At 45.5% G+C, this 13,319-nt stretch overlaps 1 protein-coding gene across 2 annotated transcripts in view; it reads left to right on the top strand.

The window, feature by feature from the left end:
- The first annotated feature begins 10,416 nt into the window (after positions 1 to 10,416).
- The window catches only part of PSD3 (pleckstrin and Sec7 domain containing 3), a 115,480-nt gene continuing 112,577 nt past the window's right edge, over positions 10,417 to 13,319 (top strand). For both annotated transcript variants that reach the window (XM_041471287.1, XM_041471279.1), the window contains exon 1: positions 10,417 to 10,491. In XM_041471287.1, the coding sequence (XP_041327221.1) occupies positions 10,471 to 10,491 (21 nt within the window). In that variant the 5' untranslated portion in view covers positions 10,417 to 10,470. The remainder of the gene's footprint in view (positions 10,492 to 13,319) is intronic.

The following is a 13,319-nucleotide window of genomic DNA, read 5'->3' as shown; positions in this document are numbered from 1 at the left end:
GCCTTTATATTTTACCTACAGAAAACAGTGATCTCTTGGTATCAAGGGAGACACTAACACATTTACAAATACTGACTTGTAAAGAGAGACAAAAATCTTCCATCCAATTCAGAAAATCCCCTCAAACTCAAATCCAAGATGTGAGATTTATTAATCTGAGCTCCTTGATTGAAAGGTTTTTCCCATTCAAGAAGGGAGATGGAGGGTCAAACCTGAGTGCCTCAGGAATATCATTCTCTTCTTTTTCTGTCCAGTTCCAGCAAGCACAGGCAACCAGGGGAAATTCAGGCCCTCCCTGATGTCTTATTCCACAGAGCTCACTCCTGAGGCAGCTGGGCTGGCTGGCTATTTTGTGGCCACTACAAACGTAGATTGCATTCAACACAGTTCTTGACCAGCTAAAAAAGTGAATATGGATCTAAGATCTTTGGGTCCTGTATTTATAAAGCAGTGGTGTATCTGTCTAAGGTAATGTAAGTGACTACCTGCAGTGGGACTGAACCGTGTGTTTGGTAGGGACTGAGAGGCACCTGGCTAAGAGACATTTGGTTTATTGCCATGCAAAGAGCAGCCTTTTCATATTGAGTGTAACACTCCCATGCATCTGTGGTTTGATCGGGTTATTTAACTTCTCTACCTCGGTTGTTTCATCTGAGAAGTCAGATTGCTAGGGCTTGCATTTTGACAAGTGGTGTAGGAGGATTAACTCATGAGTGTGCACTCTGGACTTCAGACAAGCCTACCAGTATGAAAAAAGTATAATTAAGATTGCTTGTCCTGTACTTGAACACTTGCACACAGCCTTATGCTGAGCGCAGCTGACTGTTTGCTACTAGTACTTAAGGCAGTGAAGGCTGAATGTGCTCAGTAGGATTGAAATCAGACTAAAAATTTAGTTTTAAGACAGCCATTGAAAATCCAAAGTTTGGGAAGAACCAAGAGAGACTCCAAAGGCTGAGGCAGGCAGTGATAGCTTTCCACTGATTCCAGCAGGCTTTGAATGAAGTTTGTATCTCCCACAACTGTCTCAGATAGTTATCATTCCTCACCATACATAGTTCTTCATCTTCTGCTTCTCTCAGAAAACAGGAATCCAGGAAGTTCTTCAAGTCAGAAGTGACTATTTCTGATGTCAAGGAAAGGGAAGAAAACAGCATGTTACTTCTGTACTTAGCTACCAAAATCTAGCATCCTAATTAAAAATATATAAATGAGAAAATATTGTGAAGGATTGGAACACGTACATGTGGAACTGAGTAGTTTTTTTGTCTTGGGCTGATTTTTGAGTTGGATTTGATCTTGAGATAATTAAGGAATTGTAAGCTTGATGGAATTGTAAGAAGTCAATATGGCAGTGGATGAAAATAATAAAGATTTTGGAAACAAAATAAATAAGGATTTTTGGATTTGAGGAAGTCAGGAGTAGCACATCTGTTCCACCTGTAGGTGCTGCATCCACATGGTTGTGGTGGGTGATAAGGACCAATAAATGACAGGCAAGGCCCACCAACACCCTCGGTTGTTCAGATAAAACCTGCTTTGGAGAAAATTGAATCTCCATGCTAGAGTATTGCATTGTCCATTTCATGCCTTCTGCATTCCTGGTGAGGATTTTCTGGAAATAAGGGGAAGGGAGAGATAGATGCTGTATAGCAGCTACTCTGACTTTTAGTGCAGGCATCTGGGGTGCAGAGGAAGATGTATGGTGAAAACTAATGCTGCAGGCTATAGCACAGGAGAAGGTGAGAGCTGCTTTACCCAATTGCTGATGGAAGAGTAAAGCCAGAGGCAAAGAGTAGGGGGAGCAAAGGTGATAAAAGCAACTAATCTGGGGGGAAAAAAGGTAGGGGAAAAAAAAAAGTTGAAATGCAAAATGATGCTTCTTGGCTAGAGCATTCTGTCTGCAAAGGGCGCGCCTGGTTACGTGGCATTTGGCACAACTGCAAAATGGTAGGAACAAATGAGAGTGGCACGGATAGGAACTTCCTACCTCTTTCCTGCTGCTTCAATTAATATGAAAAGTCAAGTTTGTGCCCCCATCTCATTGATGAAGTGTTGGCTCCAGGCCATTGGCAGGGTAGTAATTAACAATTACCTGGGGTAATATTAATAAGATAAATGATTGCTAAGGAGATAGGGAGCGTGAGTGTTGGGATGTATGGCAGAGAGGCTGGGACTCTTCACCAATAGGGCAGCAGTGCTGCAGAGCAGGAGACCAGCGGGACTGACAGCTGCAATGTTGGGGTGTGGGTTTGAGTGCTGTAGGAGCCAGGGCTGTAAGGAGCGAGAAGTGGAGTTTGGTTGTGAGGAAATGAGGTGGTACAGGAGACAGTGGACATTTAGAGGATGGATGCTGACATTGATTTTTGGAGAGGGAAGAGACAGAGATGAAAAGTTTGAAAGGAGGTCTGGTGGAAATTGAATCCACTTTGGAGAATCAGCTTTAGAGAAGAGCAAAAAATTGTAGATTTACATGAGAAGAGAGGATGTGAGTCTTCCCCAGTAGCCAGTTTTCCATCCACATATTCAGTTTGTGATGCCAGGCATAGTCTCCCTCTTGATGCAAAGCTATGCCTCCCTTCTTGCTCTGTTCTCCCAGGCACCTCAGGGCTGTTGCTTTTTTAAGCCTTTCCATGCCTTCATATGACCCTTCCATGCTTATATTAGCCCAGTAGGCTGTGCAGCAGCCTTGTGTGGCAGGCTGTCCCAAGAAACCAGCCACAGAAGAAGAAAACACCATACTCCCCCACGCTTGGTGATACAGCCCACTGCACAGCAGACAATGGCTGTTACCATGGTGCTGAATCACAAGAGTGGGTGTCTCTGGTGTCACACTCTGGCTGACACATGATACTTCTGTCTCCAGTCTTTTTCAGTTTTGGCTCCTGTCCTCTGCCATGGGAATGAATGGTGTTTTCCTTTGTTTAGAAAATCTGCTGAGAGATCTGCCAGCTGAGGCCTTCCAGTTCTGACCAAAGCCAATAATGATCTGTTCACACTGGCTAGGCTCACTCTCTCCCAGTGAAATGGGCTTGTCCCCATGTAACTTTCCACCTGTCATTTCTGACTGATGCATGCTCACTGCCTGGGCAGAGCTGGGGACGGATGTGGATGTGCCCATCCATTTCCAGCTCTCTGCTGTCAATACCCACTGCAGATTTGTTTAAGCAGAGGAAGTGATCTTGTTAGTACTTTTCTTCAGAGCAATGTTGCTTGTGTTTTTGACCTGGAGCATTTCAGGCAGAGGCTGCTGTATGAACATGCCAGAGTTGCAGGCCATAATTATCTCATTTTGGGGAGGAGAGTGGGGTGTTATGCTTTACTTTTTCCCAGCTCTGAAGGCTGCATGTTAGTGTGACACACAATTGTAGCTGCAGCAGTCCTTCTCTGACTCAGGTTTCCAGATGCTGATAATCCTGTAAAAAGCTGCTGTGTACCCTACCAAAAAAGGGCCATTGAATAAATGGTCTTTTCCCCTCATGTCTCACTGGCTTTGTATCTGATGTGCAGTCTCAGTCCTCCCAACCATCTGTAGCAGGATAAAGAGGACACTCATGAAAAAGGGAAAATTGTACAGGAGACTCAACAGGAGTATGCCAGGGTCTAAGGAAGCCAAAACCACAAAGCCACCATGTCTTGGCTTGAAATGTATGCTTCCCTTGATGACAGCATTCCATACAGTTACAGTATTTGGCATCTCCTTTTGGAGGTCAAGACCAGAAAGATTTCTGTGAGACTCGCTAAGGCTTCCATAGAAAGAATAATGTTCTGTAGAATAACACATATTGTTCAGGAGGGTAAAAGACCACCTGGACCATTTATCTTCTGCTCAAATACAGTATCTCCTCACCTGTGCTTTTTAATGCACTTTTGAACACCACTGCTGATATTTATACAAAACATTATTTTTTCTTGTGGATGATAGACTAGATGTGCTACTTTACTAATGAATCTATCTGGTTACCAAATGCTGGCACAAAGTAGAGATGGCAGAAGGAAACAGTAAGTCTAGGGCAGATGGGGCTCTGAGTGGAAGACTTCTAAGAGTAGTCATACTTAGGCAGAGGTTTTTCACTTATTTTGAGATGGCCTTTGTTACTCGGATTCAACAGATGAACATAAGGTTCAGTGCTTCAGCCTGAGAAAGAAAGGTGTCTCTTTCCTTATATATTCCCTTGCTTTTCTACTAGGCACTGTATCCTCTGGGAAAAAGCTGGAGGAGATGTGCCCCAGATTGACTTGTGGGGCTCATGATTCTGATGTGATGCACGCTCTGCAGTACAAGGCAGTGTGTCCTTGTTAAGCCAGGGCAGAGTTAATTTCTTTTCAGTAGCTGTTACAGGGCTGGTTTTTGATTCAGCATGACAATGGTGTTGATAACACACTGATGGTTTGTTATTTGCCAAGTTGTGGTTATCCTAACTCCACAACTATTTTTCTCTTGTCTTGTGCTCTGCCAGGGAGGCAGCATGCAAATGAAAGTGGGAGGGGTCATGGCCAGGACAGGTGACCTGAACTGACCAAAGGGATGTCCCACACACAGAACGTCATGCTGGGTATTTGAACTGGGGGGAGTTACCTGGAAGAGTGGATGATCTGGTTTCAGGAAGGGGAGGTCTGGCTCAGTCAGTGGGTGGGGAGCAATTGCATTGTACATGACTTGATTATTTTTTATTAACATTGTTATTATTTACTGTTATTATTTTATTTTCCTTTATTTTCACTATTAAAGTGTTCTTATCTCAACATACAGTCTTTATTTGATTCTCCTCCCCATTCCACAGGGGTGAGGGACGAGAAGGGAGGAGGCTGAGTGAGCAGCGGCATGGTGCTTAATTTTCATCTGGGCTTAAACCATGACACAGTGAAAGAACCCTTCCCTTTTATTCTCCCAATGCCAAATCTATCTTTGCCATATGGATAACTTGGCAAAGAATCCAAAATGTGATTCTGTTCTTTACCCTCTATGTGGCAAGTTGGGGGAAGGGAAACAGTCTTGGTGATTTGATCCCTAGGAAACTCCGTCTAATGATCTAATATGGCAAAGATCCAGACAGAGAAACAACACCGAGCTCCTGGGACTGTCTGAAATTTCATTTTCCCTGCCTCCACTGTTGGTGTTCCCCTTGCTGGAGTATCCTGAATTCCTAGACCCGGCCTCTTGCTTGCCTGTCAGGTGCAGGATGGAGGGCTTTCCCCCGTCCAGAGAGAAGGCTAGGTTGTACCCTCAGTGCTGGGAAACAGCAGGAGCAGGACTTGCTAGGGCTTGGTAGCTCCGGAACAACCGGCTATTTCTCTGTCACTTTTTGGACATGCTTGGAAAGAACATGGCCAACATCAATCTGGCTGGAACCCTTCTTCATGGTCTTCATTCTGGCAAACTTTTAGTATGGTCCCTAGGTAACACCATGATTGCTGCATTGGGCTGCCACTTTTGTAGGGAGTTGGCAAAGAAAATATTTAATGACCTGTCTCTGCTGCAAAATGCTCTGCTGCTCTGCTGTGGGCTCATCAGTTCCACATAGACATCCAGGAGCTCTGGCTGTTTGTTGGGGAGGGGACGGCAGCCTGTTTAGAAGTGTACCCCCTACAGATGGGCTGATTTCAGGACTCTGCAGCCCTTTCTAAAGAGAAGGCCAAAGTGACAGTTTTGCTAGACATGGGGAAGAGTAAGGGTTAAGATTAAGAGAGAACATGACAGTAGAGACCCATGAGGTAACCAAGAACCTTCCAAAGCAGGATTTTCTGTGTTCGGCAGGATTTTCTGTGTTCTTCAGTTTGACTTGGGCTAATAAGGAGATTTCTAAAGACTCACTCATCAGGGGAAGTACTGTGAAGTCCCTGGTTTTGGAAGTAAATATAAAATTGGAGATCCCCAAACTCTGATGGATAGAGTAACAAATTAGAGATTTCCCATCAAATGGTCGAATTCTGGCTAGTTACAGGGCTCCCTGGGCAGGGAATGTTGGTCATTTCCTTTCCTCCCAATGAACATGTCAGATGGAGGACAGAGTGCAGTGAAGTCTCTGGGTTGTTTCCTGGCCATAGCAAGACTCTAGAGAATTGTCCATGAGTGAAGGAGCAGGACAAGAGTCAGTTAACCCATAAAAGGGAAATTTCCAGGAGCTCTGGGTATGAGGCCAAGCAAACCCGACAACCTGTGAGGAAAAAGCCGAGTGAAGAATGGTGATACTGTATGGCTTGCAGCATACACCTTCTCACAGTGAAGCTGGCTAAATAGCCAGTGTGTCCACTGACTCATTCCGTCCTGTAGCTGTCACCCTGGGCTTTACTACAATAATTTATACCTGATTCTTTTAAAAAAATAATAGGAAGGTTTCCATCTTTACACATGCTGTTTTTCTTACTCTGCACCTCACCTCCAAGTTTGCTGTTCCCCTTGTGGTGTTGCAGCTTCTTTTCCACCTTTAATTCAGAAAAAAACTGGTTGCAATGGCGACTATGTTTTTCTGAGTAAAACAGAAAAAAAAAAAAGTTTTCCCAGCTGTTTCCAGAAAATCCAGACACACGAGGAAAATCCAGTAAATTATTAACTCTGTCTTTCCATCTGCAGATAGTGGTGTTTCTGGTTAGGCTTTTTTAATGATATTATTTTTTTATATCCCTAGCCTTCTTCTCCCTCAAGACAAAAGAGAGCCTCTTTGATTTGAAATGCAATGTCATGAGAAATTTTATGGTGAGTACCTGGATGATTGCTTACTTGTGGTTTTCTGCCTTTTGAATCGGGAAAGATTATTTGGAAGTGAGTTTCCTGTACTACTTCCCTGTGACAGCAACTTTATTGGCAAAAAATGACAGAGTTTATGCATTGGTTACTCTTTGCAGAACACTGATTTTAATATACTCCTTTTTTATTTTTCCTTTTTTTTTTTTTTCTTTTTTTTTTCCCCTTCTTTATGGGGTGGTATAGTGGGTAGGGTATTTTCAGCTGTGAATTTTTTGACCCAGACAAGTTTGTCTTAGAAAGTGGAGGGGAATAGACTGGTGCCATCTGGCTGGAACAGGCACTGACACAGCAATACTCAATCCATGTATCCACTTATGTTCTTCCCTGCTGATGAGAGAAAGCATCCTATGACTCCTGTGTTGTGACAAGAAGCAGGTTTGACCCATGTGTTATAGTCAGAAAACCAGGTTTGATTTGCTGCCCTGCTCCCACTCTGGTGGTCAGGTGTGGGCTTGCTTGACAAGCACATCTTGGCAGCCCTTGACACTGCCTGTTGTACCCATTTTCCTATTTATTGACCTCCTGTTTTCTACTCAAGACTCTTTGCAAACAAGTAGTCCGCCATGACTACTTGTTTGCCTAGGGTACCAATTTTGCTACCTGGCATACCCAAACTTGATATTTTCAAGACTGTGACCTGGGCAATCTCATCTGACAGCATTACTAGAGCACTGTTGGCTTTGTAAGGCTCTGCTCCCCCAAATACCCCCAGCAACTGCCTTTGCAGTTTGGCTACTTCTCACACAAATCCCTCTTATCCAAGCTGTGGAATCTAGCTGTCCCTCGTGCTGCTTTCACACTTCTGTCTGCCGCAGCCACCTGAGATTGTCTCCCATTTCCCATGCCCTGCTCAGCCTCAGCCCAGCACCCATGCACATCACCTGCCCAGTGTTGGCTCCCTGCTCCCCATCACTGCCCATGGCTGGGGAATTCGGAGGTTGTTGTTGTTTTTTTTTTGTTTTTTTTTTTTTTTTTTTTTTTTGGTTTTTTTTTTTTTTTTAAATTTCTGTTTGGGCTGTTTAAAGATACATGCTGTGTGCTCATGACTAAATTCTTTAACAATTAAGAGTGCTCTCTAACTGTGATATGTATCTCATAACTGCTTAGAAAGCTGCCAGGTTTTGTGTCAGCTTTTTGTGACTTTTTTTTAATATAGCCTGGAAATTTATATCAAGTGTTTGGACAAAAAAATACAGATTTCCTTCACAAATGTACTAACTCCACCACTTTTCTCTGCTGATTGCCCATTCACAGAAATGTTTTAGGATTTAATATGGCCCTTCTGCAGAAAACAATGATCAGTGGTGTAAGAAACACCAGTTTGTGCCAATTTCAGGACTCCATCACCCTCCTTTGCAGTGAAGCTAACCAAGAGCTAGATGCCCACATAGCAGAGGCTTGCAGGACCATCCTGCCCCACGCTGGCAAATGCACTCCTTTCCCAGTCCTTCGGCACAGAGCATATTCCTGGCAGCCTAAATGTCTGTGTGACTCAGGCCAGATGTCTGGATAAGAGAGAAAAGGTCAAATTTTTCTCAGCACAAATAGGCGGTGGGAAAGCTCCAAACTGGAGTGCAGTGGCTGCATCAGCCACCTAGGTGCCCAGGGCAGGCAATGTGCCTTGCAAGGGACATCACCAGCCCCTGACTCCAGCCCTGCTTTTGCTCCCAGCTTCCTCCTGGCCTGCAGTCTCATGACCTCAGCCTGTCAGGGAAGAGGCAGGCAGAGTGCATCAACTCCTCGGAGACCCAGGCACTGGGTGGTTTCTTTTTCCGCTGCATTAGCCATCTCAGATGGGGCACAGATGGGGAATCTGCAGCCTGTGCCCCCACACCGGCTCCCAGGGCCCCCAGGGTGTCTGACAGATGGGACAAAACCCTGGCGGGGCCAAAACATGTTTGTCATCACAGCTGTGGCTGGGGGAGAGGGGTGAAGCTGTTCAGCACATCGCCCAGCCCTGTAGGTGCAATTCAGCCACAGAGGATGGGCACGGAGGAGCTGCATCACAAGGGACCTCTTTGGGACCCTTGCCAACTGTTTCAGGGGATGGAAAGACAGGTTTTCACCCATCTGTTCCCAGAGGACAAAAACTACTGCACTGGAGTGCTGCTGAGCAGGGCAGGGAGCAGGTCCTTTGCTGCTGCTCCTGGGATGGATGGTTAAAGACAGCTTGTGGTGCTGGGGAGCAGGTGAGAGGCTTAGGATGGGGAGAGGGGAAGTTGTAGGGAAAGAGCAGAATGCCTTCTGAAATACAGTGTACACCACTGGCACCCAGATGACAGAGGCAGTGCAGTCTGCTGCCAGGTGACGTGTGTGTAAAGCAGGGGCAGTACTGTTAGGGTAAACGTGGAGCTGGAAGTGGTGAGAAATAGTGGGTTCAGTCTAGGGGAAGCAGTGCAAACTCTGCATGCCACAGCCCTATTGGGAAGAGTATGGGGAGGTGGTGCTAGATGGAGCCCCCATACAAGCTGGAAGAGCCCAGAGATGGTGCTGCTACCCCTGTCTTATTGCCAAACAGGGAAAGCTTTAGGCCAGGGTGCTTCAAGCGTTATGCCTGGATATACTTTTTTCCTATTGGAAATGGATTTTTTTTTCCCCATGGGCCTGCTGAAAGGCTGAGATTGCCCAGTGCTGGCAGGAAGGGTGGCTCTGGCACTGAGCTGTGAGGCCAGTGGGGAGCAAGGCAGGGCTAGGCTGTCTCCTCAGCCACTGAGGTGCTGCTCTGTCTGGGTGTGGTACACTTATGTCAGTGACTTCATGGTGATGCACTTCTACCACCAGCACTGTCCAAAGCCTTTCAGAAGGGCACAGCATTAGAGAACAACCTTGCCTACCACCTAACCCACGGGTTTTTTTACCTATGGTCAGAAAGAAGCAGACATACAATGTGTTCAGTGATTCTTGGTCCTCAGAGATTGTTCCAGAAAGTCTATATCAAGCTTGATTGGTTAAAACCAAAGAAGTTTTCAGCTGTCGCTGAACAAAACATAGATATACTGAACTTAGAGAAATTGACATCCTTCTTTATGTAGTCTGCCAGCTACTTGTGCAGTTAACTCCTCTAACTGGGCTGATGAGATTTGAGAGTATTTTCTAAAGCACAGCTTTTGATAGGGAAACCCCACTTTTACTTAAAAGAACAAAACTCAGAGGTCCTAGTTAGAGAAATTCTAATGATGTGGCCGAGTGCTCTAAAACCTGACGATGCAAGAGAGTTTCCAGCGAACTGTGAAAAAATGAACAAAAACGGAAAATCAATTTCGAGTGTTCAGATGGAGTTACTTCAGAGACATCTGGGCTCTTCTGCTTTTTGAAGGCAAACTGGGAGGGAAGCCTCAGGGCTGGAAAAGGCTTCTGCTTTTTTTTTTTTTTTTTTTTTTTTTTTTTTTAATTTTTTTTCTCCTTCCTCTCCCAACAACTGCGAGCCGCACTGAGGGGATTTAAGAGCAGAGTACGGCATGTCCCAGTCCCCGCGGGCTTTGGTCGTGTTCCTGCCCAGCGCCGCTGCTGCGGGCACGCGGTCTGGGTTGTGCTTTTCACTCTATTGCTTTGCTAATCCTGAAATAATTCCCATTTATTTATTTATTTATTTATTTAAAATCTTTTCAACTGCGGGCCGGGGGGCACCGCGGCACGGCACGGAACAGCCCGGCTCGGCGCGGCTGGACTCGGCGAGGCCCGGCGGGAGGGCGGCTGCGATCCGCCGCGGCCGGCGATGGGAGATGGAGGGAGCCGGCGGTGCGGTAAGGGGCGGCGTATGCCCGTGCGGGTGCGGGGGTTGCGCTCAGCCGGAGGCACTTTTTCCCATTTACTCTTCCATTTTTTCTTTCCCCCTACTTCTTATTTCTTCTTTCTATTTTCTTTTTGTTACGCTTTCTCTTTTCTTTCTTCCTTCTTCCCCTATCCCTTTTCCTTTTATTGTTTTCCTTTTCCCCTCTTAATTTCTTTTCCTTTTTTTTTTTCTTTTTTTTTAATCCTTTTCACAGTGCCCTAAGAGAAAAAAGGTCGGAGCCTACTTCTGTGCTCGTAACTAGATCCCGAGAGACACCAGCTGCAGCAGGAAAGCTGCACTCGGGGCTGGGACCCCGAGCCTGCTCGTCGTGCACTTCGTTTTGCTTGTGTCTCCAAGTAACTTGTCTGTCTAACACATCAGCACTGTTGCTGCACTGGCAAGCTCTCTTAATCTAGCCAAATTCTTGAATTAAACAAGACGCCAGAAGAGCGTTCGGCTGAGTAGTAGCATTGCACTTTCAGGGCAAGAGTGGGGTTGAGATGATTTCACCAAAAGTATAAAACTGTAAAATATTAAACTACCCAGGCTTGCTCCTGTGCAGCTGAGGTGCTATCTTCGTCTTTGGTTCCGGGGAGTGGAGCTACACTTCTCAGTGGGAGCATAAATGTATATTTGAAATGAGTTTGAACTTCACACAAACCCACTGAAGTTGTGAGCTCCCATATAGGTGAGTATTTCTGTGCTATAAACATCAATTACGTGTCTGCCACAGGGTCCAGTTAGTATATTGTCAGGCAAAGCCACATGTATGTTATTGAAGTGCTTTGGGTGTGTAATAGGCAACTGCAAGTACTCTTAGTTTTGTAGCTTCAGTCACACTTTAATCCTGTCTGTGCATAGGGGCATTAACTCAGAATGTCAAATGCAGTATTTGTAATGAAACTGGAGGTTGCACACCCAGTGTTTGAAGCAATTGTAATAGACTGTTGAGAGTCATCCAAGCCTTTCTGGTTTAGCTGGTAGAAAGAAGCCTCTTTCTACTCCAAATGCTTTTTCATCGGTCATATCCTTAGTTGATGTGTTTCAGCAGATGTTACCAGTTTAATGTTCAGTGAATCTGTCCTAGCTCTGTTGATTTACACAGACAGAGAGTTTGGGGCATACTTATGGGAGAGAGGTGAAGTTAACCATGTAGGAGATCCTGTTCAAATGACCCCATTCAGTTAGAGCCTTGGCTCATTGAGGAGTGTGAGAACATCCTTTGTGGTAGTGGTGATGATTTAAAAAAAAATCCAGGAAACCTACATGCTGCTGCTTTCAAAACTTGAAACAAGTTTTGAAACAAAAAAGCTAGGACTTCTTAATCTGCACAGAAAATTCTTGCATAACTGACCTGTGTGAGAGTGGTTCTCTTGAGCTATTAGTGCTTGAGTGGATTGTTTGATTTACTATTTCCAATTTCCAGTTTTCAGTTTTCAGTTTGATCTCTGTGCTGTCAAAGTGAGAAGGAAAAGAGCAGTGAGGATCTTAACTAACGTGCTAGCGGCTTTTTTTCCCCAGCAAATCCTTTACTGTTGTCAAGGTACACAGATGAAGGACATGGATGTTGTTTAGAGTACTTCTCCCTGCCTCCACACCAACACAGTCTTTCTATTCTTGCCCATCACACCAGGAAGCTCTGGCAATTGATTTTGCAGCTTTGATATAAGACATGGTTTGGGGTTTGATTCTTGTAGGCTGAGAGGTAGGCTCTCTGCAAGAATGCCATGAAACATCTCTGCAGGCACTTGTCTCCATGCATGTGTTCTGAGATGAGTGCTGGAAGATTCAGCATTTAGGCAGTACAAGTTGTACACCACACAAGGCCACCAGTACTAAGTAAGGGTGCTTGGGCCATGGCTGGTAGAAACAGTCTTTGTGGCTGCAGAGTAGGTGATTGCTTGAAACCATCCCTGCTTCATGGAGAGACCGGCAGGCAGACCTGAGTGCTAGAGTGATTTTTCTCAGGCATGTGTTTCTCTGAGGTTTGTGTTTCTCTTTTGAGAATGTCTGTTTGCTTGCAGTGGTCTTGAGAGAGAGAAAGAGGCTGGGGTACTGCTGGGTGCTGATTTAAATGTGATTTAGAGGTAGCACAATGGTAGTGGCCTAGTGAAGGGAGCCCAAGAAAGGGAGGGAGGGGGTAGTGTCAGCATAGTATTAGGTGGGTGGGTCCCCAGGGTGCTGGGAAGCCGTCTGCCAAGCTGTTGTTCTTCAGCTGAGGCTGGACAAACCTGTGAACTGCTGCTAGAACTCAAAGATTGAGACTGTCAGAGTATCCTGCTCCAGATCAACTCTGCCTTGGGAGTGCTGAGGATCCCCAGGGTGCAGCAGCTGTTAAGAGTTGTTTGGTGAGAGTCTTGCTGAGCTTACCCATCAAAGGCGGGAGTAATGTTCCTGGGCTCAGCAGGGACATATGCCACCCACCACCCTTGAAGGGACATTCCCTTGCAAATGGTCCCTGATGGAGAGCTGGCTTCTGGTGAAGCAGGGATTTCTCGATCTGCCACCTCTTGATCTGATTTCTTGATCTGCCACCAAGACCTGCTTTGTGGCCTGGATGGTTCATTTCATCCTAGTGTGTTGTCAAATTGCATGTGGCTCCTTCCCTCTGGAAGTTTGGCTGAGAAGGGGGATGTGTGCTAGGGAGCTTCTCTGGGCAGTGAGTGCAAAGTGGGTCTGCAGATAAACAAATTTAGGTCTTGTGCAATTTGTGTCCTAAGCTTCTGACTATCTTCCTAAATGGATTGATGCCCATCAAACCCCATGATCACAAAGACTATTTCTAGTCCTTGTTTTCCT

The sequence above is a fragment of the Pyrgilauda ruficollis genome, unplaced genomic scaffold (genome assembly GCF_017590135.1).
Source record: "Pyrgilauda ruficollis isolate IOZ18807 unplaced genomic scaffold, ASM1759013v1 scaffold106, whole genome shotgun sequence".
In the NCBI taxonomy this organism is placed as follows: domain Eukaryota; kingdom Metazoa; phylum Chordata; class Aves; order Passeriformes; family Passeridae; genus Pyrgilauda; species Pyrgilauda ruficollis.
This window is presented reverse-complemented; position numbering and strand designations above follow the sequence as displayed.